Source organism: Anarrhichthys ocellatus, unplaced genomic scaffold (genome assembly GCF_004355925.1).
Source record: "Anarrhichthys ocellatus isolate YVR2014 unplaced genomic scaffold, GSC_Weel_1.0 scaffold8, whole genome shotgun sequence".
Lineage (NCBI taxonomy): Eukaryota > Metazoa > Chordata > Actinopteri > Perciformes > Anarhichadidae > Anarrhichthys > Anarrhichthys ocellatus.
This window is the reverse complement of record NW_022280038.1, coordinates 2,708,792-2,734,768: the sequence shown is the minus strand read 5'-3', so window position 1 is coordinate 2,734,768 and position 25,977 is coordinate 2,708,792. Positions and strand designations below refer to the sequence as shown.

Below are 25,977 nucleotides of genomic sequence, written 5' to 3'. Positions count from 1 at the left end.
ATCTATTGCACTTCTGTCCATCCTGGGAGAGGGATCCCTCCTCTGTTCCTCCCCCACAGGTCTCTCCCTCCTTTCTCCCCGTTAAAGGGTTTTTTTGGGGGAGTTTTTCCTGTTCCGATGTGAGGGTTCCAGGACAGAGGATGTCGTAAGTGTACAGATTGTAAAGCCCTCTGAGGCAAATTTGTGATTTTGGGCGATACAAAAATAAATTGAATTGAATTTAAATCAAAAATAAACAATAATAAAATACATTTAAGAGATTTTGTTATTGTTTACAATGTCAACAATCCTGTATTTTATATTTCATTGTAGTTGTATTTAAAGAGCATGTTATATGTTAGTTGTTACTTAATAACTACAAATGAATTGTTGCCTGTGTCACATGTTGTGCTATGAAGGTTTAATCTAGTCTTGTGTGGTTGAGATTGCAATTTGGCCAATACATTCCACCGACAGTATTTTGCTTTCCACACAGAGTGTTTACATTAATTCAACCAAAGCTAGATCAAACTTGATTAGTCACCATTACTCTGACAAATCTTGTCAATCCCACAATCGTGTCCCATTATCTATATCTGTTTATTACCTGGCAGCATCTTCTAAATGTTGCAGCACAAAGTACAGTGGTACATCACATAAAACACATAACCCTTAGTCTCTGCAGAGATTGACATAAACTTAAACCCTTCATCATCCATGTATACACTCATAGTTAGCAGGCCGGATGCCCTTCCCTAAGCTACAGAAGACTGTGTATATACACAGTAAACTTTACATTTATTTTGAGTATGTTCAACCTGCACTGATCCAACACTGACCCAAGGGTTTTACACAAAACTGTCAAGAAAATTGCTAAGGAATTTATGCATGGCTTTTTTACTGCTGGGCCTCTGCCCGTGAGGCGCTTTTAGGGCCATGTGCCTGTAAAATGTATTATTGAATTGCAGTTTTTTCTGTCCCATTACTATTATTATTGCCATACCATTCACACATGGGGCTAAAGTGTGGGGATAGGGGTAGGGATAATAGAGGAGGTGAGTCTCATTACTTGCAACCTGTGTCAGGGGTAATGGCAGACGACTCGCATGAAATTCAGATCTCTGAGAATAATAAGATACTTTGCACCTTCCCTTTCCACTTGCCTGACAAGAACAGCTGGTACATTGTGTTGAAAGACACAGGAAACAGAGGCAGAGGTTAATTACATATTTGAGATGCATTGCTTGTACTGCATCATTCTGAATCTCTACGTTTGAGATTTCAGATTTAAGAGAACTTAGAAAACCTTCAGCAGTCAATTCAATTTCGAAATTTAGAAAGAGTTAAAAAGCCGTTTGCTATTGTGTCGAACCTGGGAGCATCTGCAAAGCAAAACAATCAAAACAAAAGAATAAACACAGAGGCTAGGTGATATGAATCATGGTCCTGGGCAGTGGCTTTCTATTCATCAGCTTTTATCTGCTGGCAATCTCACTGAGGCTTGATGCAGGAATGGCCTGGGCTTGACCCTCAATTTCTCTTTATATTGTAAAGTGTTGGCCCGCAAGTTCTCTACTAATCTTTCAGAGCGGCAGCTTCATACATCCTATAGATGTCTATTCCAGGTTACTATGTATTACTATGGCATGCACTGTATCAAAAATATTCAGATCAAAGGTTTTTACTGCATAGATGGAGGTGCATTAAACATACTGTTTGAAAGCATTGATACTTTACTACTGTGGATAAATGGCATTCAGTGTGTCTACTTTAAGTTATCGTAAGAGAAAATTGAATTTGAACGGTTTAGTTGAGGGTTCAAATACACAGGCTACAGCGCAAAATGAGCGTCATGGTGTGTTGATGATTTTTTGGAACCCTGTTGTATGTATATAAATCACTGCCACTGCTTGTTTTTTTGTTCCAGATGTATTGGTTTCCCCCCTGACATTCACACCAAACAAAAGCAAGCATATCTCAAAAGGCTGCTGCATAACATTGCACACCATTGAGAGGAAACATCATTCAACCAGAAACTGTTGCAAACCGCTGAAAGCACCATGAGTAATGTGTCAGCGGTAGTTAGGTACTGCAAGCTGTCAATCATAGAACCTTTTATTAAATTGACTTTCATATAATATAATGGCATAACTTTTTCATTGTGGTAAGAAATTCATATTAAGCATCTGCAAACACTATTTGACTTGGGTCAGCACAGTAAGGACAAAATGGCATATTGAAAGGCTCTAATCATTTTACAAGCGTCCCATCTCACACTGATTTTTTAGGCGTGGACATTAACAGAGTATCATTGTCCAAGAGAAAAGGCTCTGACACAATCCCAGATAAACAAATGACCAGGACACTAGCTCAACCCGAGCATGCTCAGCTGATTTATGATTTCAACGCTCTGCCTGAGCTGAAATGATTATGCAGGCAGCTCCCTGGGCCCCAAGCAACCATAAAGGTTAGAGGTTCTCCACCACTCCACACCCAGCCATATGGAGAGAGCACGGACAGGTGAGTTCATAACTGCCGATCGTGGATCCAAGCCCTCAAAGGGGTTTGGGGATCACTTCTATGCAGCCGGTCAGCATTCAATGCAGCACAAACATTATCAGTTTATCATATACAAGTTTCTATTCTCAAGTTGAGTTTGAGTCGCCATGAACAAGGATGCACGTGAGCAGCCTTCCAGGAAGTGTTTTAATGGCTGACAAGCCCCCTCATTGTTCATCAGTTATTTGATTGGACGCTGCAGCTGATCGGACTGATCGGATTGTTCTCAACATCACTGGAGTTTCATACCAGAGTGAAGTGGTCTCTCCAGCTGTTAAAAACGACTGACAGCAAATCCAGCTGTGATCAGCGGCCGTCGTCATCAGAAATAGACGTCGCTTTACGTGACGCTACTGAGGGAAAGACGCCTCGTTTCTCTTAAAACATATTTCCTTGTTTCCTCTCACCTCTCTTTGCCATAATTTGACATGTGGAAATAGGCGTGTTGTTAAGGTTAGAGTGAATGGCTGGGGACGCTGTAGTGCCACATGTCCATATCGAGAACCACGGTCACATAAGCTGTTTGGTGGAAAGCGATGAAACCCCTCTCTCTGACCATCTGCCATGGGGCTTTCCTTTGTACTCTGCAGTCTGGACAGAAACAGGGGCAGACTGTGGTGACCTAATGTTGAAACTGAGACACAGCCGCCTTCCAACTGGGCAGTACATCCCCGCCTGCTCATTGATGGTCAGAGTGGGAGATGTCGTCCACAAGGAAGTTGTACATCTTAAACTGTCACAGCTGATATTTGCGGTCTGACAACCTGCCTGAATCCAAAATCTGATACTGCACAGTGTGTCATTGAGAAAATGGGCGAGTTGCCTACAGTGTGAGAATGAAGTGTGAAAGATTGTGATATTCTAGTGATTATGATTGATAGCAAAACTGTCATATGCAACAGCTATGGCTGAGTAGTGGCATATACGATTATGGCCCACTAGGCTTCATAAGGTTTGTCACACTGGTGGTGGATTTGTGAGGTAGCACATGCATATAATCATCTCCACACATCATTTACATTAAACATGTTGGACAGCCCTGATGCTACACAGAATTTTATATGGCATTAAAAACATTATAGGCAGGTAGTCCATGACGCTGCCTTAACCTTGACAGAAATTACCAGAGGGGATCTTAATGGCTGCTGGATAGAAACAACTCTAAATCAGCTATTTGTCACAAATTATCAGGAAAAATAGCCAAAAACACCCACTTGCAGACATTACTTCTTGTCTTAAATAACGAACCATAGTGTGATTTTATTTTTCCTTTTCAGATTTCCCTCGTACATAAATCCAGTCAGCTGGAGAGGTATTTAACAGCTCATTCCTGACTTAAAACCATAAGCTGCAGTGCAAGAGACAAAGCCAACATTTACCTCTCAGCCAGGCTACAGGTCAGTGAAGGGGGCCCTGGATTCAGATTGAGCAGAGGACGATCTAACTGAGGCCCAACGCTGTAATCACACATGAACAGATGGCCTTGCTGGAGGACTCTAAATCCCTCCTTCGCTCAGACCTGCTACCTGCAGCGCACCGAGCTCTCGCTGCCCTCAAAGCGTTGTTGCACATTGATAATGGTCCACAGTAAAAAAGGGGGCTGGCAGGCTGATTTTACAGTTCGAGAGATGGCAGTGTTACCACGAGCCATGAAACAGCCAAACCATCATACCCTCCATGGCTAACTATCTTTAGTAAGTATATAAAACAATGTGATTACTAGAGCTTTACGTTGTGTTATTGCTCCTATATGCATACCACAGGGAGCTTTTAATGTCCTTAAGAGAAGATATCCCTGCACCTAAATATGTCTTGTTTCATGAGATGCCTATTGGACATTGCATGGAAAGCATTTACGCTCTCTCAGATTCAAATAAAAACTGCATTCACTGACTGCGGCAGTAAGAAAAAAAAATTGTATACAGTACAGTGTACTTGCCATTTATCAAATTTATTTCTGTGAACTCCCATGAGATAAAGAAATATGGAAAATGATAATAAATGAAAAAAAAAGTCCTATGTCCTGTGTTCTCTCTTTGAAATCATGGCGGTGATTTACGATTGAGGAATACAAATAATGCCTCTGTTGTGTTTTGCTGTGCATCAGTGTCCCAGTGCAGACAGAAACAGAAACATATTCCACTCAAACTCTGGCTATTAATCAGGCAAAAATAAAGGGGATAAAACCAAAAAACTTTTAAAGAATTTATTTACTTGTTAACTAAAGTTTCATGCAAAGTACCTGAGGGCATCTCACAGATGATTGCGGTGCCCCAGAGCTCCAGAGCAAACAAGAGATTGTAGATATTTCCTGTTGCAGGAGCCCAACTGAGCTATTTTCAAGGGCCCTGGAATAAGACAGCTACAGGCTGTAAAATGTAATGATTTGTCAAATCAAAGTGATATACTTGCCATTGAGCGATATGGTGACCGGATTCTATTTGCAGGCACTTGCTTTTAATCAGAAGCTGCAAAATGAAACCGTGCGCAGTCAACTGAAAACTACACCCAGATGACTGTATCACAGACGGAAATGAATTATGTCTCCCCCTCCCTTGTTGTCATGTGTGTTTGCTATAAAACTGTCAACCAGCAGAAGAAATACAGCATTGTCTGCGCCAACTACATGCTAACTGTTGGATGCTTAGTGCCATGGTTCAGTTCAACATCTCATCTATCAGGGTCAAAAATGGCAGCTCTGTTGTACCTCGTCATGTCTAATCACCCGAAGATCCCACCTTGTGCTTCTAGGGTGGTGCGTCACTTATTGTTTAACAATTATAGTGTCCACCTCTGTGCTTTAATGGTTTGCTCCGACTTCCCCATTGGGGCTGCAGACCTGATTTTTTTTTCTGTTTAATGGCAGGAGGAGGAGCAGGCTCCCTGTGCCCACTGAGACATATAAAGCTGTAATTAAACTCAGCCAGATTAGTTAGGGAGAGAGGGCAGGGCAAGTGCACACCCATAGGACACACTCAAAACACATACTCAAGCAGATACTATATATATATATATATATAATTCATGGGGACACAGCACATGCTCAGTACATCCACATGCAGGTCACACAATGTTATCTTTCTTACAATACATACTCTATATGTGGTACACAAAAACGTACACACACACACACACACACACCTCTAGACACACGGGAGGCTATTTTAAAGCACTGAGAGGTGAAAAGGAGCAGCTCTATAGTCCAGTGATGGAGAGGAAGGGAAAGCCACGGGGAGATGAAGTGGGGCGGAAACCTGGACAACTTGTCACAGTGATACTGGACAGTGTGTGAGTGGATCCAGCTGGTTAAACTCGGCCTTCAAGAATGAAGAGTAAGACATTAAAGGAAGTCACCTAGTTTGAAAGGTAATTGCTGTAATTACAATCCGCAGCAATCTCAGGTTTTCTCCATGTAACTACATCTGAAGAATACCAAAGTATGATACAGTATCAAATAGGGCAGTGAATCCAAGGAACTGTCTCGCAGGGACTGAAATGTTACAACACAGACTTTTCTCACTACAGTTGTTTTCACTTGTCAAACCTGGTGTGACAAATAACATCAATGCCTTGTATTCTATGGCATTCTAGGTCTGCCAGTGTTATTACCCTGAAACAGTCAACGCTGGTTCACTGGCCATGGCTTAATAGCACACCTGAACTAAAATGTTGTATGAAACAGTCATCATATGAGGCCTTTTTTGTGGAAGACATTTTGACATGTCACACTAGTAAAAGCACAGGTGAAACAGGCGTCTGTTCCTTGCATCCTTCATGAGTTATGCAGGGCAAGACGCGAGGAGAAGACGCAAGTGAGGGAAAAGTGGATGCAATTTCAGAGACTTGGGATGCACCCCTATGCGATGTTTTTGAGTGCACAATGTAGTGACACTCAAATAAAATGGCAGATGGTAAATGTAGTCCACAATATAAGCTTCAAGACCTTTTTCACAGCATACATTTTGACCCATCTTAGAAGGTAAAAACACAGGTGTAACTAATGACATTATGGCTCCATCTGATTTAAGTGTGTCAGTGAGACAGTATACACAGCATATAACTTTTTAAACGTTATCTGCAACACCTGTGTTTGACGAGTGTCTGACGAATACTCCTGCTTCGAAAAAGGTATATTAGTCCAAATAAATTAACTTGTGTAAGTGTCCAAAGCCTCTAAATCTGTGCTTTCCATGCTATGACAAATAAAAATGGTCTGGTGGAGGGAAGTGTTTGAAACATCAAAATTCAAATCCACAGGATCAAAATAACATTGATATGCATGCCATCAGTTACAACTTATTAAATGTAGTTTGCATTCTTTGATAAATATTTGAATAAGTGTTTCTTGTTGAAGGACTGTTTTCCCTTCAGAAATGTGCTTCCTACATTATATTTGCCGTATATATTTATAAAAGAATAAAATGCAGTAGAATAGGTATTCACTCCTGCTGTGAATTCCAATATTGCTCCATGTTTCATTCTGTGTTTTAGTATAGTACTACACTGTGTTTCAATGAATAGTATTTGCATTTGATGAGACTTTACTCTGTAAAACTGGATCAGCTTGCATTCTCTTGCACCTTGTATCATATTACTTGAAGGTGATATAAATTCATTTTAATCAAGTTTATACCTTATATATCAAATTCATAGAAATCCACCTCTCCACCAGTTTGGATCTTCGGCCTGGCTTGAAAAACATCCTGCTGTGAATGGTAAATGGTAGGTAATGGGAATTGTGTTTATAGCGCCTTTCAACTGCTCAAAGTGCTTTAACACATGTTCATTCACACCCATTCATACACTCATAGCAGGGGCTAACATGCAAGGTGCCACCTGCCCATCAGGGCTATTAAACCATTCATACACAGCAGGAACAGCCTACGGGAACAATTTGGGGTTAACATGGACTTTTTCCATCAATCTTGCCCTGAAGAATAAACAGCCCTCTGGTTGGAAGGACACAGAAAAGTCCAGGTTGGATGCTTCATGTCTGTCGGTCTGTTAGTCATACGTAACAGCTGGCTGCATTACATAATCACACAGTTGGACATGTTCCTTTGGCCCATAACTTCTGGATAATGTATCCTCCTCTTGTTGAGCTTCATCCTCCTGTCATATTGTCAATTACTCGCCCCTGTAAGTCCTTTATTAACCTAATCCAAAGCATTATCAGTAAGAGAAATCAGCTGCTAGGTGGACGCACATACACACAGACCATGAGGTTAGCAACATGGATGTCATCTTTCCATAAATGATATCAACCAGCTCATCCTCAGAGATCAGTTTGTCCATTGAAATGTGCTGGAGATGACCTCACATTCGTGGAGGAATTGACAACATGCAAATTAGGGGTCAAGGTTGTGGAAGATTTTTGCATCTTGGCAGCTCTACAGTTAGGATGAATCAGGTTAGTGTTTTGTTCTATTTTCCCTCCCTTCTAGGAGGACATGAGTGACAGTGTTTCCCTTCCCCCTGCTTCAGTTTGCTCTTTGGTGGTGTGACTGGCATACTTGGCTAACGAAAAGAAAAGAATGGAAAATTGCTGTTGCACACCAATTTTGAAGTAGGGTAGGGGATTGTAGCGTTTTGGGATTTTTTTTAAAACAATGATGCAATTTGCTGTAATTTCAATACAAATACAGACACACTCAACTGCACCTAATGCAGCTGTGACGAGTAATGTCACACTATTAGCTAAAGTGCATGTATTTAAAGGCATCTAATAGCTTTCTATTACACTGTAGCTGTTGTATTGGCTATTCTAATATTTAAAGACCTATACAATCTGTATCTATGTTCATGTTGGCTGCCCTGCATTGCTACTGATTTGAATTATCTGTTCTATAAACTGCATCTGTCATTCAGAAAATAAGTTTGTTTTTATGTTTAGTTATACCATACTTAATCTCAACATGCAGTTACTGTAACAACAACGACATAAAGCATAAATTCCAGGACTTAAGGTTTTTGGTGGAAGCTCTCCTTGAAAGTTGGGCCACTAAAAAAACTGCAAAATGTTATGCTTGTAATCTTCTCTTGGTGAGAAGTTTGATACCATTCTCATATTTTAAAGTGGTCGATATTCTTTAACTCAAATAGCAAAGCATTTTACAAAATATTGCAATACGGCTTTCAGTTTTTGAGCAAGATGCTTTATTATTGGTGTTTTAAGTTGTTCTCTTGTGTGTGTGTGTATTTTAATAATTAAATAGGCTTACACCTTTTTCATGGCAGACATGTTTAGTTGTCATAGCGAGAATAATAAAGGTGAAACACGTTTTAATAACGATGGCTCTGTGTCCCAGTAAGTCATGCCGTTTAATGTTATCAATTACACTTTCCTGCTTTGACATGCCAAAATGTCTGCCGTGACATTAACACACATAAAAGACTGTTGAAAATAGAATTTACAGTGCAGAAAAAAAAGATTCTGTGTAGATGTTCTTACATCAAATTATACAGTATACCAAATGGCAAAGAAATACTCACCCCAAATGTGTCTTTATTAATCTGTGATGAAATCCCTGTGGAGAAACATGAGCAGTGATTGCTTTACCTCGCTGAGCATTAGGACTAAAAATACCCCACACATACCCAACCCTTTTCTCTGAAGTTCTTTACCCGATGTTTGTATCTATAGTTTATCCATATCTTCATTGCGCTCTGACAGCCCCGTGTTTTCTGCCGATCTCTTGGCATCTCTCATTTTCTTTTTTTCCCCATCTTCAGTATTGGAATGCAGCTGTAAAGAACAGACAAAAGGGTGACACTGACAAATGGACTTACTTTGTCTGGTTCTCTTATGGGCCGGTTCCAGGTGATTAAATTCACTGTGTGGGCTTTTGATCAAGAAACTGTCTGTGCCTATTATTGGCTTTCAATGAACGGCAGTTTTCTAAAGTTATTTCTAAAGTAGTTTTTGTAGTGGTTCTTTAAAATAATATTTGTTTGTCATTCTGTATTGTAAAATGGACCAACACTTATACAGTTAGAATTTCCCCATGCCAGGTACAATTATACTGTCTAGCGTGCTTATCATTACATTGGGCTTTACAGTGTTTGTATTCAGGCTACTTCTCACGTTTACCCAGATATTACCTGCTCTCTGAAGTAACACATGGCCCAAATAAAAACATGTAAAAGTGGCATTGAAGTTTTGGCAGGTGACATGTTTTTTAAGGATTATTTCCTGCCACAGAGCTGCATTTTTCTTTCTGTGGGTGTTGAATGATTAACAGTAAATAGAGCATAACTGATCTCAAAGCAAGTGTTTCATTCACACACACTCAAATACACAAGGCATGTGAATGGAGAAATCAAATGTTCACTATGACAGAGGCACACTCAAGAGTAACTTTGACAAAGTAAACCGTGAGAAGACACAACTAGGAAGATTTTATGCTGTAGGTGGGTAGGAAACTTGAAACTTATTCGACCAGGCAGTCCAGTGTGTGTTTCACCCTGGAAGTCAAACCCATTAAGAAAATATTTACCTTTTTATACCAATTTTTTTTCATGTTCTAAAATGCCATAATGTTCTTTAGTGTGAGTTTGGAATTAAGTTATTTCTGGAGTTGAGTGTCTGCAATTCCTATTGCAAGAGCAATGGAAGACAAAGTTAAAATATTTGTTTAATGTTGCCAATTGTGCTTCATGGTGTATTGAGGGATGTTTGTAACATTTAAAGGGGAACTCACATCAAAGTCTGTCAGGCCTTGGGGAGTACTACCAAACTATTACTAAAAATGTATTAACAATTTTGTGGCTCCAGGGGGAGCTGTGCAAGGGTGATGCATTGCCTCAAGTGACGTCATATGAGGCAGCGTTGGCTGGGGCGGAGGACTCCAAGATTGAAAAGGAAAATAATCTGGTTTGCGTAGTTAAAAATAAGTGAGTTTATCAAACCTGTGCAGCCTGCTCCTAATCAGTTTCAGGCGAAGTTAGCCGCTACTAGCATAACACACCCAAATCTCTGACTGAATTGTTGGCTGTAAAGATGCAGGTTTTTGACAAGGAAGAAGAATTCATGGAATAAAAAAAGATATTTGGTTTTGATTCTTTTTTTCCCCCCCAACGCCTCTGCAAACCAGTGAAAATCATTTTCAGATTGAACACAGACATTTTTTGTTTCTTAAATATCAATAGGTTTCTGATTTGCTATGAGATAGCCAATCTAGATGCAACTGACCACATTTTTCATTATGTCTACTGTAAGCTATTTGTTAAAGGGATGCTTACTGGACAATTTTTCCAAAATGACCCATATGTTTTAACATATTTGCACATACTTTATGCACATTGAAGAAAAGTAGACTTTTGTACAATATCTCACTAAATATATTTACATGACATACAATTCGCCATCAGTGCAATACATAGGAATGTTGCATATTTACCAAATGTTAGACTCTTTCCTTTATGAAGAAAAATAATTTCAATGACAGAAGCTGATATAACTAATGTGTAAAGTAACATGTGCAACTTTCATATTGGTTAACAGCTTCACAGGAAATAAAAAAAATAAAATCTTAGTACCGCCCTATCAATAATCAAATATTAAGCATTGAAAAAGTAATAGATCACATGTACATATTTATCTTCATACATGTAATGGATTGCTTTTGTACAAATATTTTATATAACTTTGGCAGTTTATCAAGAACAAAGTTATCGGAAAAATATCAAACAATAATATCAAACTGTCAGCAATGTCATGTAAGCTTGCCTTCCAAAGCTCATGTTCACAGTGGTCATTCAGAAAGGCTGGAAGCTGATGGCCAAAAACAAAGAACTAAAAGCCAAAGAAAAGAAAACGTTTCCATCTTTTCTGCTAAGACTGTTAGCACTGGAGGCTGTCGTCATTGTTGTCATGGTTATAAAATTACAAACACCTATGAAGGTTTACATAGCAGTCATCGCCATTTAAAAAAACATGGTCTATTTTCAGGTCGACTTAAAATACAAACAGTTTGAAGGCAAGGGGACAGGACCCTGCTCGGTGGTCACTGTAGAATCATGGGAGAGACATGACTGAGAAGAGGACATGCACAACAGTGCTTTGTGGAAGAACGTGAAGCCAAAAAACAAGGATGCAAAATGAAAGACTTTGCAACAATCAAAACGCCACACTGTCAGAAAAAGACTTACACCGGACAAAATAATCGAGCAAATTTCAAACATACGAAGTTCACCATATTTCATATACGTTGGTTTTGTTCTTTTTTTCACTGGTTTGGCACTTTATTGGAACAAATCTCTGTTCAAAAAGACTAAATGTTGTACAAAAGGTATTTCATGTCTCGTTAACATAACTCGTAGAATATAGTACTTAATAGTAAGCATACGGTAAGTAAACACTTGTACATACTGTAGTTTTAAAATGAACATTCCAACAGATGTTTTACGCACATGCACAAAAACAAACAAACACAACTCTCTCTCTCTCTCTCTCTCTCTCTCTCACTGTCTTGCTGCCTTGACACATTTGGGCCTCCTGCGCTTCTCTTTGGAAAATCTCATTCTCCAGCACCTATCCAGAAAGAGCATCTGTTGCTACTGCTCCTTCTCCTTCTGCCTTTTCTTTTTATCTCCCACTTAAGACAACACAACTTTTTTAATACTGCATTTTTTTTTTTTGCACATTATGATACTTCCTCCGCCGAGCGTGTGTCTGTCTTGAGACGCACAAACTCTTTGGCCACCTCGTCATTGGTCCTTTGAGAGAGTATCCTCATGATGGTGAGGCCAGTTTCGTCCATGGCGACGCTTTTCACCAGGGGGTAGCAGGCGGAGCAGCTGCCCTTGTCTGCTAGCTCTCTTAGCTGGATGACCGTCATGCCGATGATGCGGTCCTCACGGGCAAAGCAGTAGTCCTTTACTGAGACGTGCAGCTCGTAGGCTTCCGGACCATGTTCATTACTTAGAACACTGGGAGAAATGACACGCAGAGATCGGAAAGGTCATACTCAAGAGCAAAATCAGTAGTGTTGTACTATATTGCAGTACTTCAGTGTTAAAAAGGAAACTATTTAACCTGCATGAATAATATAAATGTAGGGTTTACCTTGTTGTGACAGTTTAGACACTGTCAAGTTAGCTGTAAGTCACCTAAAAGTACACTAACTTGACTTTGAAAAATTATTTTTGAAACGTAATTAAAAGCCCAAAGTGTCATTATGATGAATTGTACACGAGTGCACACAAATTGCTTTTTGGACAGTGACATTCGGCTTTGTTCCCAGTGAATATAGTGTCAGGAAGAGACTGTGGCTGGGTGATATTTCCACAGCTTATTAAACAATTCAGTCCTGTTTTGCAAATGAAATTAATGTTTCTATTGAAATGAGCCATTATACTGAGCCAGCTTTTTGTGGCCAGCCACAACAGCGATGCTGGTATTGTTTTCACCTTTCACCAGTCTGTGTGTGTGTCATTGTGGGTTAGCATTGTGGGGTCCTGAAGACACCTGCTGTACACCCAGTGTACTGCCACAGAAGCGGTTTTGAGTACTTTGACATATTTTGTCACAGAGATGGCGTCGCAACTGTGCGAGATGCAGTCATGAAAGTACGGGTGAGTAGTTTAGATCAAAATTAAGGCTGAGTTCTAAGACCCGTGTGGTCAGAGCAAGGGAGCCAGAAGTAGAGGTGTAGGAAGTGGCAAAGAGGCCATTGTTCCCCCTACTTCACCAATCGCAAGATAGACCCTAATTTTAGGCTGTTTATTTAAATCATCCGCAGCAACTTGAACAGCTTCTTAAAATTAAAGTGATAAAGTTAAGAGTAAATCTATATGCAGACAGCACTGAGTCTGCACTGATGTTGCACTCTGGTGTTGATGGTCACTTTAGCTCAGTGACTTTAGTTGGCTTGGCTCAGAATGACTACATTCAGCAGCTTCATGCAATGATCAGATGTGCTGGTAAGGCAATTGCATTCGAAAAACTGTAAAGACTTTGGCAGTCAGGTATTATGTGGTATATATGTTGCTGGAGGATCTTTTAAGTATGCAGATAGCATACTGAATACTAGTTTGAAGATACTGCAGCATATAGTACAGGTACAGAATATTGACAATTTTTAGGTTGTATGTAGGCAGGAAAATACTGGATGATAATAATATTAATAATAATAATGTAGGCTTTTGAAAACATCCCTGGTTTTGCTCCCTCTTCACCTCTCTAACTGCCATGAAGGATGCATGATTACTCACTATTGGAATGTTTCATTGTACTTTGGTGACCAATTGTTATTCTTGGTCTTGGTGCTGAATTTGCGCTTCTTGTCAGTCAGGTGTGGTCCCACGGCGTTTACCTCTACAAACGGCCGGAACATGGCGTTGGTTTGCCAGATGAGGTTGTTCACTGCGAACACTGAGAAATACAGAGAAAACAATGATGAGCAAAGTCAAACGCTAATGATGGCTGAATATATATATATTCCTGGCCTTATTCTCTATTTTTTAATGTGTATTTATTATTTCCCCCCACAGAGAATTGGTTAAATGTAGAAAATATAATATTGTACATAGATACTGTCAGAGCAAATACAATACAATTTCATAGCAGAACTTGTCTGGAACATTAACAGTAAACATCTTTGGGTGTCATTTATGAGTCAAATTGCAAGAGTTTATTTGTAGACCATTTTAAACACAAACAATGTGCAGGGATAAATCCATTATAAAGGAGAGTGAGACGCTGATATTGCATAGGAACATCTCACCCTTAACGCTGACTTTGTGCTCTCCGGTGCCAGGGTGAGAGATGAGATTCACTTGCATTGACACCTCTCCCACCGATCCGTTGGATGACTCACCTGGACACACACCAAAACAACAAGAGGAGAATTGAAAAAAAAAAAAAAGCACAATGAAAATCATTGAGAATGGAGGAGTGGCAGAGAGGAAGCCAGGGAGAGAAACGGAGAGATAAGGAAGTAGCAATAAAAGAGATTTGAGAAAATTGATAGTAAGAGAGAGTGAGAGAGAGAGAGAGAGAGAGAGAGAGAGAGAGAGAGAGAGATGAAAAGTCCGATCCAAAACTGTGGGTGCAACTTAGTGGATGAGGTATCCAAAAATTGATCTGAAAATGGTGTAAAAACACCTCTCTCTGTGTCAAAGCTAAAATAAATGAATACATACAATAAAACAGTAGGGGAGTAAACTTGAATTCACCATATGGTAGCTAAGTAGCAAGCAATGCCAGGGTTTCCTTTAGCTTGAGGCTGAACAGGAGCCACAAGAAGAAGAAGAAAAAAACGAAATAATAATAATAGTTTGAAGGCCATGGAGGAGGCAGATGGTGTGGAGGGATGCACAGGAAAAATAATGTTCTGCAAAATGAAATCCTGTTCAACGCAACAGAAATACAAACAAAACCCTGCATTTGACTGTATGCAGTAAAGTCAAGTGAAATGAAGGCAAAACAATGTAGGGGGTAGAGAGGGGACAAGAGTGAAGGCAAAGAAAGAGATTTGGGCACCACACCCTGCACAGGTACATCATTACAATTTCAAACACATGGGGACAAACTGCTGCCAGTAAACAATTAGGACTCATTGCTGACCATGTGTCTCACTTTTCCTGATGCAGGGATGTGTGTTTCATCCAGTACGGGGCAAATAGATGTTTAACCCTGGAAGACAAGTGCCTGTGTGGTTGATGAAAGGACATGTTGATCCAATAGCTAATCAATATGCGCCAAACATGCAGTGCTCATTATAGCTGGTAATGGAAAACAAGACTCTTGATTTATTGTAATGAAAATTAAGCCCATGACATTCAGGAAATTACATTTAGGAAATGACCCGGTCAATGAGCAGCACATTTACTTCAGCTACGGGCAGAAATAATGTCATTCATAATTAGATTCTACATGTTTTCTGACTGGGGTTAGAGACGAGACACTGAAATGGGCAATTGGAGGGGCATGGGAGAGCAGAGTGTGAATAAGATGAATGGCGCATAAGGGAGATAAATGCAAACATAGACACAACGGTGACAGTAAGGAGGGCCAGCAGATCAAGTGAGGAAAATGCTAACAAGAAGAGGTAGCAGATAAGAGAGGTCAGTTGTAGGCATTCATTTTTGCACGGTGGTGCTTTAATCCATTTCAATTTTCCCCTTTGCTGTTTTGAAGAACCAAGATCAACAGATTGTTCTTTTATAAGCAGAAAGCTGTGATATAATGACATGACATTACTGGATGAAGAAAGATGTGTTTATCTTTGTTAGTACTATTTTGTATTGTAGCTATAGAACAAACAGAAATACACTTGCATGCATCCAAACACACACTTTGCAAGAGTAGACAAGTGCATGCGATGGTCTAAGCGTGCCAGAGCACTGGGGCTGGTGATTAATGAAACAGTGTCCACTGTGCTTCATCACGCATCAGCACATCTCCACACTGTTTACTGACCTAATGCGCTTCATCTACCACTTCACTGACTCCACTTACAGGCATCACGTTGTACCACCTCAGACAAAGAGCGACAACACGGTGTCAACTCAGAGAGAGGAGGAACTGAAACACATCAAGCAAATCTCAAAATAGCATACAGCGAAACACTGTGCGTCTATTTGCCCATCTGCCAGTCAGCGAGAACGAGAACACTGGTTGGGCCTGCTGGCTGACTAGCTTTCTCCCGTTGCCATTCTGTTCCCTGCTGCCTGCCTATGCAGCGTTCTGCAAGGCTAAACACTGAGGCAGCCAGGAGCTTAAAGCTTCAACGCCCAACTGGGCTGAATTCCCTCTCGAATCTCTTCGTACACCTGAAGGTATTTCAGCCTTGTTATAGAGAGCGACGGGAAGAAACTTCCATATGAAGACAGATGAATGAGACAAGTGGGTCGGTGATGACAGAGAGAAAGAGAACAAAAGGGAATTCATACATTTACACTATACATGTATCTTATAAATTTGTCATGGCAGTGTTTTTACGTGTTTCTCATAAGAGAGCGAGAGAACTAGAGCATGGGAGCATTCAAGCCCCTCAGGGTGATGTGGCCACTGAAAAATGTGCTTATTTTTTATTTATTTATTAACAGTGAGAGAGATAAAGGACTTAAACAGTGGGGGGATGAATGCAATCGCTGCAATGTCCACTGCACATATAAGCCTAACAAGAATAAGGTGACACAGAGAGATCCTCAGAACACATTAACTGCTTTGTAAAGGAAGCTAAGACCTCCGCAAACAGAACTATGCAGAGGTTAAAATGAGCAAGGGACTGGAGCCACATTATTTTCAATCAATTCTAAATACCAATAGAAGCAGCTGGTGATTTGGTGATAATCAGGCTTTCCTTCTCATTTAATGCACTTAAATGTTTCCTGTTACAGAAGTAAAAAGGCTGCAACAACAGCAGCAAAATGCATTCTGAATTGAACTACCAGAGTTTATCAAGTTTAATTATGTTTACTAACTAGTATCTGAAGAAAGTGCTTAAGTGCTGTGGTGCAACAGTATCGACAACATGTGCTTTTATCCGCACCTTTCCAGCCACTTGCACTATCCAAGCATCTTTTAGCATCACTTGGTCTTGCTTGCAGTTCTCACCTGAACCGACCTGATGCGACGCTCTCTACAGAACACAGCTTTTAACCTTAAAGTTTTTCATTACTTGACTCCTGAGGTAGTTCCACTCCCTGAACTGAAACCTAATTGAGCGCGAACCTTGGCTAGCTCATTACCTTGAGAGGTTTGGGTGCATATATATTTCTTGATCAAGGCATCTGTAGGTTGAGTGTAAAGGCTGAGAGCATATTTGAGGGACTTCATATCGTGGCTTTTTTCAAGGAAGGTTTTCTTCAGCCCATTTCCTCCGGCATGGAAGTATTGCTGAAAAACAAACAAACAGAAAAAAGCAGCTCGGATTTAGAATTTTCCAAGGTGAACAGAAACTTTGGAGTAACTTTGAACACGATGGCAACCTCTTTTGAGTTACAGTATATACGGCAGCAGGTTGGCTGAGAGTGGCCTAGAATTATGTGGACAGGATGCATTTAAATAGCAGACGAAAACACATAAAGAGACCAGACAAGAGGCAGCAGTAATAGCCACTTTTGTAGCTAATTACCATGCATTTACATCTGAAACCCATGCTTGGATGGTTAATGTACAATTGTGCTTATAAGCCTGATAGCTGAGGACAGAACAGGCTTTGCTCTCTTTTCAAATACTGTCACTCCCACATGTGGACGGTGGGAGGGTGGCCACAGACAGGAGGTGTAGCTGAAAAGTAAAGATGAAGTACTTGGAGACACATTTCTAAGCCCTTTGTTCTGTTGTGCTTGTTATGTGTTAAGCTATCACTCCCTTGTAACACATGATCATTATAGGAACAACATTTTTTGAGGTTTTTGCAGCATTAGTTTAGGATTTATTGTTGTGATCCAAGTCAGAAAGTTGAAACACAATAGTCCCATACCCTTAGAGGCACTGAATCAAACAATACAGTAGATGTAGGGTGCACAAATTGTTCAGCTGGCATTTGAGCCACACCATCTCATCACACATAGAATGATGCCCCCAATAGGGGCTGGTTGGTATTTTTGTTTTTTACTTGTGTCAGGTCCGGGTTAGAAGAAGAAGGAGGCACTGTTTTCTGCCTCATTAATGACTCATATGTCACACAATTTGACTGACGTATGCCTCTTGTGAACGATGCATAATCTGGCATGCAGGTGGTTTGTCATGGGTGGAGTTCATCCAGATAAATAAAATAAAATCACAGTAAATGGGAAACTGCATCTAGCCTACAGCAAACAATAAATATATCTCATAGACAAAGGTTTATGCTGAATTGCATCGTATAGCCTACCCCTATGTCTGTCAAATTAAATTAACAACATGCATTTGTATATATTTCAACAATAATTATTGTCAATTTTCAAAGAAATACTGAACTTGCATGGCACTTGTATGGAAAACAAACAGCTATTTTTACGATAAATGAAATCAGTCCAAGCACAATTGATGTAATGCTTACATTTCTAGTAAAAGAAAACAAGAATCTTCTGAATAAAATAAATAAAAATTGCTTCTTTGTGAATTTGTGTGTAAATAAATATTTGTGACTATTTTTACTGCCATTTCCAAATCACTTTATAGTAACTTGAATAGGTAAACCAGCCATTTCAAAGAGATATATGTTTGATGTATCGCAATTTCATTTTAGGAATGTGTTATTGAAAACAAAAGCCAAAAATAAGGTTCTGTGAAGATTGTAATTCATTTTCATTTTCAGAAATTGGTCACATACTGTAGGTCCACACAGAATGGCCACATGGTGTGGGTCTGGTTATGTGTTTATTATTATGTTTATTCAAATAAGAAAAGCCATTCTAATCAACTCATCATTGCATTACTGTTTATTGGTCAAGGAGTGTGTTAGTATATGTTGGAAGATGCCCATAGTGTTTCTGCTAGGCTGCAATGCTGCATTCCCTCTGACAGGTGACAGGGCAGCATCGCCCCACATGCTCAAAAATATCTCCCTGCCTCTGGCATAATGACCTGCCAGACAGCCATCCTTCCTACAGTAGCCTATATATTTCTTCATTGTAGTCTCTTTACCCATTTCCTTTCCTTCTGTTCTTCCTTATATCCTTCCCTATTTCCTTAATCTCATTCTTTGTTTCTTCAGTATTTCCTTTTTTCTTTTGTTCTTCTCTATCCTCGAGGCTTATCAGCGGTTGGCATCTTGTGGTGAACCAGGTGAGTTTACTCTACACAAACAGATACTCCCATGTATTTTCAATATACTGTATTTATCTATCTGACAACAGGACAAACAGGGTATATTCTTAAAGACAAAAGGCATATTCTGATGTGTAGTCCATCCACACACAAATTGTTGGATTTGTGGGAAAGAAACAGCTGCCTTTATTTGACAAACCCTCACAAGCCAGAGTTCAAAGAAAGGAACAGTCCATTATTGGGAATCAGTTGAATGGAGTGCATGCCATCTGACATCACATATAAACTGCTCTATGGACCAGTGCATTTACCCATTATCCTACCCATTAGTTTTTGCAGGATCAAAGTTTAGTTTGGATCAAATATTTTCAGTGGGACAATCACTAAATGCAGTCAAGGAAAAATATTCAAGTAGGTAAACTGTGTTTAAGCCACTCCACTGTATACGTGCCTTAATACAATATGTGCCTTTGGGGTAACATTTGGGCTGACTAGTGAAATAAGAGAAGCCAGTACCACATATTTGTAGTAATCAGTATATTTTGTCTGTTGTAGATAACAGGTTTAAAGCTGTTGTGCTATATGACAAATATGACGCAAATAACCCTCTGAATAGCATTTCTTGGGCTGATTATCTAACTCTCCGGAGGCATTACTGATCTATGTTAATTGACTGTTCTCATTGGAATACTGATGAACAGAATTCCTGCGACATGATTGATCTAAACCTGGTAGTTTCCTTGGAGACAGCAGAATGAATTAGTTTTGTCTCCACTTTATAACGCAGTCTTCCCCTAGTGGCACCTCACCATAACTCTCTTCTTGTCCCTGTATAACTGAGGCTTGGTCTTGAAATTGTCTCAAATCCCTTTACAACAACACGGAGTATGGCAGTAAATTAACAGCGCTGCATTTCACACTTTCTCTTGCTGAGAGGCTTTGGCAAATTTCCATATTCCCGGATATTATTAATTACGTAACCTCTCATCTACGTGCAGCTGTATTGTGTCTCAAAAAGAAACAGCAAGGAGATAGAAATACTATCAAAAAGAGGAGATTTCAAACAATTAATGCCAGCTCATTTGCAATTTGTGAGGTGACAGTGAAGGATAACACAAAACATACACACACACACACACACACACACACACACACACACACACCAAAGAGGTTGTTTTTCCATTTGAGATATACTGTTAATGCACCTTTTTCAGCATGTAAGTATCTGGCCATAAACATCACTATGTCCTAAGCACATCATGACATAAGCCACAGCCCCACACATTTCACTGTTTTTGATTTACAAAATTCTCATTTAAGTTAATTTGCATATCTCTGCTCTGCTATGCCTTAGGTGGCTGTCGGTGTCTTTTCTAAAGGTCAAGTTTAGCCACCCAGGTGTCTCTCGCTGTACAGCCAACAATGTAATCTACATAAAACTCACCTTGATGGTGGGAAGCACGAGGTCCATGGCTGCACACTGTCGTGGAGTCAGACTTCTGGCTTCCTCTCGAATGACATGCTCCTGGAGGGATATCAGTTCAAGTCAAACACTCTACAGTTGGCAAAACAATAACGGCACCGCATTCAAGTGCTTCAAATGTTAAGCTGTTTCTCCAGTTTAATGGTTATGACCTTACGTGGGCCATGGTACTCAAGATTGAGTATTAAACTGCAAGTGTCTGATACATTTGAGCCGTGCTGCCTCAGACCAGTTCTAATAATCTATTTCAAACATGAACAATGTTTTTTTGTCAATTATAATTTAGGTTTTCCTGATTTGTGAATTGATTGCAGTAAATAACTTCTGGCACTGCCTTAATTCCCAGGTGTTGGCATTAATGTTTCATGAAAAAGGTCATCTGTCTGGCTAATCATGTGTACAAAAGCTCACAAGTCTAGCTGTTATTTGCTGAGATTTAATCAACCTATTTAGAAAAGGGTTGTACAATGTGGTACACTTTGAAAATGCACATACCATTCCTCAAATTAGAGGCTAGATATGAAACACATTTTACATACACATTTGTCTTTTGTATTCAGGATATGATATAGATTTGTCTGCCACCAATCTGTTTTAAACTGATTTTAAAGAGCTGGTGTGAGACAGAAAACGCTTTAATCAACATCTGCGCTCAGGCAAGCTCCAAAATAATGAAAGGCTGCATGGAGGAAAGACATATTTCTCTCTAATGAAAACCCCATAATGCTTTTTATTCTATTACAAAAAAAAGGGGGGGGGTAGAATTTAGTGTTCAAATAGAATTGTTCGAGTGACTTATTATATTTTTACTCGTATATCCACAATTGAATGTTCTTTAAAAGAAATGGTTAACTTTCTACCAAATTAAGAGGGAAAACAAATAAAACACAATAGATCTTCCCACGTGACATATGCTTTGGAAGATAAGTGCAGCCCAGAAATGACCAGATCAAAGGATAGATTGTCAAAATAGTCCTGCACACAGCATTATTTGTGTCAGACAAACAACATATAAGCCTGAGTAACTCTGTTGCCAATCTATGCTATTACATTGGTCAGAATTCAGAGCGCTTGAATAGTATTTTGAGCTGTAGTCAATTTGCATGTAGTAAATGAGGTTACACACATGCATTAATAATACAATGAAATACAATTTTATATCATAAGGATGTAATTGAACACAGCAAGTAACATAATATACTACATGAAAAAGAAAACTGTGAATTGAGTTGAAGATAATCAGTCATAATCACAAATGTCAATGTTGAATGCTTTGGGAGCAAAAAACACCCATCTGTGTGCTGACGTACTGTACCCAGAAGTTTCCACAAAGAACATCTGACAGACTCCCACAAACATTAGTACAAACACACAAACAAGTACACACGTACTCATATATAAATGCACATAAACACACATTCAGTTTGCATCTCCTGTATTACTTAGAGCTAAAATACCTCTCTGTGGAACTGTCATACCGCTGTTGTTAGTAAAACCACAGCGTAACCACTGATCCGTTCCAATGCCTCCCTACACAGAGCTCGAGGGATTACACATCCTCCGGTCACATCAGCACTTAGATGTTAGTGTTGCACTGAGTTACACTGTACAATGTAAAAACCTACAGAGCAGCTTACATAACAATGCTTCCAAATTACATAATCCATCCATCCAAATTTGTAGATGAAGTGAATCTAAGTGCACAATAATTTGCAGATGCTAACTGATCATTTTATTTCCATCCAAACAATTTTAGACTGTGGATGAGAGAAACATCCATTTTACATTCTTGGTAACTTGTCATGATGTTATTCACTCTGACATTTAGTTACATACTGTATCTAGAAAGCTACAAAAAGAGTCTCTATTATCGAATGCCTCTGATATACTATTTACAATATAATACGTAATTTTCAGCATAGTTAGAGAAGTCTTGTTTTACTGTGATGACAACGAGTGGGCAAAGCTTAGCTAAGATTAGCAAAACCCACTTTTGGTTCATCCAAAAATTACCTTCAGTTTGGACAGCTGTCCCAAGTCCTTGGCAGCATTGAAGATCATCTGAGCTCCCTGCTGTTGGACAAACAGATATGTTTCCGTTAAGGCAAGGAAAATAAACACTCAATAGATGAATATGAAAAAAACATTATTAAAAAAAAACAAGCACACAGAAGATGAAGGGGTAAAATGTTAAACATTAACTCATTAATGTAATTGTGTTTTAAACCCAATTAAGACCCAGCCTGCTGTGACTCCTGGAGCTGGGGTTTGACGTGGCACTGGGGTCAGTGTACTGAACTGTACAGAACAGCCCCCGGTTAGTGGAACAGTAAACACACAGATGGCTAATGTACACATTAGGCCGTCGCCACACATGGAGATTATAAGAATAGCAGTGTTATTTTAAAGTCCAGTTCTCAGTGTTTTAGCAATTTGGTCAAATGTAATGTATTCCTGCCTTGCTGTTAGTAAGTAGTTGGCTTCTTTTTTAAAATATTTTTTAGATTGTTTGGAGTAGGTGGCTTTGCATCACATCACATTACACATTGCATCTTTAAAGCTAGTTATTTTGGAAACTCCAAGTGCCATGGAGATGAAAATGTTGAAAAACTGCTTGACATGATGCCATTAAAGTACACTTTCATGTTGCCATAGACAATAAACCAAAACCAACAAAACAATAAATACAATATTCCTGAGATGAAAAATGTCAACCCAGCTCTAACAGGAGGATTAACAATTCACTCCACGTGTGTGAAGATTTAGAGATGCCATATTTCATTCCCTCTACAGTAATTTGTATGTTATGCAGGAGCATGAGAGAGCTGAACAGATGGAGGATATGAAAGAGAGAGAGAGAGAGAGAGAGAGAAAGAGAGAGAGACAAGTGGAGGGAAGTGGAGGGCATGCCAAGAGATAAAAGAGTAACAGAATAAGGGAAAAACAGATCATTGATCAAACTCACACTCTGGTCACTCAGTGGAGGCAGAACAATTGTTCTCTCGATGGTGTTCAGCACGATTTTCCAAAGCTCTTTGAGGACTCGTTTCAGCACTGTCTTCTCACAAATCTTGGCAAATAACATCAAACTGCAAAGCGGCAAAAGAAGAGCATTTGTCAGGTCAACACTCAAAGCACGTGTCTCAAACTGAGCCAACACGGCTAAAGACAACAATGAGTGATGACGCTTTAATAAATAATATGATTAAAGAAAAGGAAAAAACACCTGTGATTCATAGATTGAATGCAGCAGCTTTATGCTTTAATCTCACCCTATTGTGCAAGCAGGGTCTCAGTGACAAGAGGAAGGATTTGGTATTTCCATATCATTAAGAGGATTCCCTGTAATACCCCATTGGCCTCAATGTTGCTTTGACAAATCGTTGAGAGCGATTCCCAGAGTTCAGTTGAAGCATATCAGCGCTATGGTTCTTTCAAGAATGACAAAAAATATAGTCCTTGAAGGTTGAAGACACTAACAGATAATCCTGGTCTAAAAATAATTGTAAAATAGTAGTAATCATTGTACTGCTGTATTCATTTTATTGGGTATTATATACATTTTTTATTTATCAAAAAGAAAACTGGAAATAGAAACAGAAATAAAATGGAACTGGAAAAACTCATCATTGGTTGAAATCCGTTGAGTGCTGTTGGGCCCCTGACTATCTCACCTACAACCTCAGTGCCATTTATAAGCACCCGTTGCTTCAACTACTTCAATACCTACATCAAAACTAGATTTCGACACATGCGCATCTATAAGAAAGAACCATCATTGGCTAGTAATGTGGGACTCACCATTGTTGATATTGTACGTTAGTGGTCCCACACAACACAGTTATGGAATTGATTAAGTAACTTAAGCCAATTGACATACAGTAAAGCTGGGACTTTTGGCCACTTTGACCAGTTGGATAGTCCAGCCTTGGTTGCATAAGAAAATGGTCCTTAGTTTTGAGAAGACAGGTTATAGACAGTGGGTAGAGGTAGCTGAAATGTGTGTATCTATTAATAAACTTGACCTTATAGATTCTGATACAACCACCTCACACAAAAATTAACATTGACCAAACGAATGATTCAGAAACTCTGCAGGTACTATCGCACAGAGTTCAATCTGAGTGAATTTTGATACCAGTCAGTTTGAATGATGCGGTGGGATTGGCTAACCTGACCCACCAGATGGATTGTTACACAGAACCATCTGAGAAGCTGTCATTGGAAACTGTTTGGAAAAGGGCGGGCACTTTCACAAAATACTTGACAAGTGATTGGATGAACCATCAGTCAATCAAACTCTTACCGAAGCCAGTCGGTAGAAAAGCGAAACAACTTTTCCCATCAAGAAATGCTTCCAGTGCCGTTCATTGCTGTTCTCTCAGTGAATAAATACTCTCCAGTTCCTATATAACTGATACTATAGTAGTATCTATGCTAACCTCTATAGGAGTCCCCATGTTGTTTAGAACAACAGTCGCCCCTCTGTGTCGCATCACACACACCTAAGCAAAGCCAGTAGCTGCCAGTAACTCCTCTTAGCACACAGATTTGTCCGTGCACAAGCTTGCTGGACATTATTTGATGTCTAATGAGATGGATTTTCTAGTGATATGTGATTATTGCATCAACTCATAACAACGCTGGAATCCAGCTGCCGTGCAAGATAAGGAATTGGCCTGTCATTTAGGAAATAGTTTTATCATTTGTGAAATAACTGAATGAATACTAGCAACAGAAAAAGCAGTGAGTACATGTACAGTGACAGAAATTAATAACTGTAAATAAAAACAAGTCTACATATGTTAGCCCACTAGCCACGCTTCTTACTAGAGTGCATTTTACCGGGTGAAATCCTATTTTGACATCACCTCAAGGCCCAAACTGCCAAACTTGATGGCAGTAGATGGTTTAGCCTATTGATGCCTGAATTAATGACTTTCAATTGGTTTGTAAAAGAGTTTGGCACTTGGTTAGCACCAAGGTACAAAATTGCATCACATGTTAAAGGTTACACTCTGACCTTGCATCCAGTAAATACTAACTTTTTATCCAGGAGGTCCATAAGAGGCCGGAGGACAGTCTCTGCATCCATGGCAGCGTTGCTCCCTTTGGCCGTACCTTTCATCTGAACCAGCTCCTGGTTCATCTGCTTCACACAATCCTCGATCACACCTTTGAAACTGTGTGATAGAAAAAATACAATCCCTTAAATCCTGCTAGCTCGCCGGTCCTATCCGATTACTGAAAA

At 39.5% G+C, this 25,977-nt stretch overlaps 1 protein-coding gene across 5 annotated transcripts in view; it reads right to left on the bottom strand.

Moving 5' to 3' along the window:
• Positions 1–9,465: 9,465 nt before the first annotated feature.
• Positions 9,466–25,977, bottom strand: part of unc13c (unc-13 homolog C (C. elegans)) — a 92,161-nt gene continuing 75,649 nt past the window's right edge. For 3 of the 5 annotated variants that reach the window (XM_031848691.1, XM_031848693.1, XM_031848695.1), the window contains 8 exons: positions 25,772–25,909; positions 23,692–23,815; positions 22,740–22,799; positions 20,688–20,768; positions 17,236–17,383; positions 14,265–14,357; positions 13,753–13,912; positions 9,466–12,468 (listed from right to left, as the gene is read on the bottom strand). In XM_031848691.1, the coding sequence (XP_031704551.1) occupies positions 12,183–12,468; positions 13,753–13,912; positions 14,265–14,357; positions 17,236–17,383; positions 20,688–20,768; positions 22,740–22,799; positions 23,692–23,815; positions 25,772–25,909 (1,090 nt within the window). In that variant the 3' untranslated portion in view covers positions 9,466–12,182. The remainder of the gene's footprint in view (positions 12,469–13,752; positions 13,913–14,264; positions 14,358–17,235; positions 17,384–20,687; positions 20,769–22,739; positions 22,800–23,691; positions 23,816–25,771; positions 25,910–25,977) is intronic. The other 2 variants (XM_031848692.1, XM_031848694.1) reach the window with 1 other exon arrangement.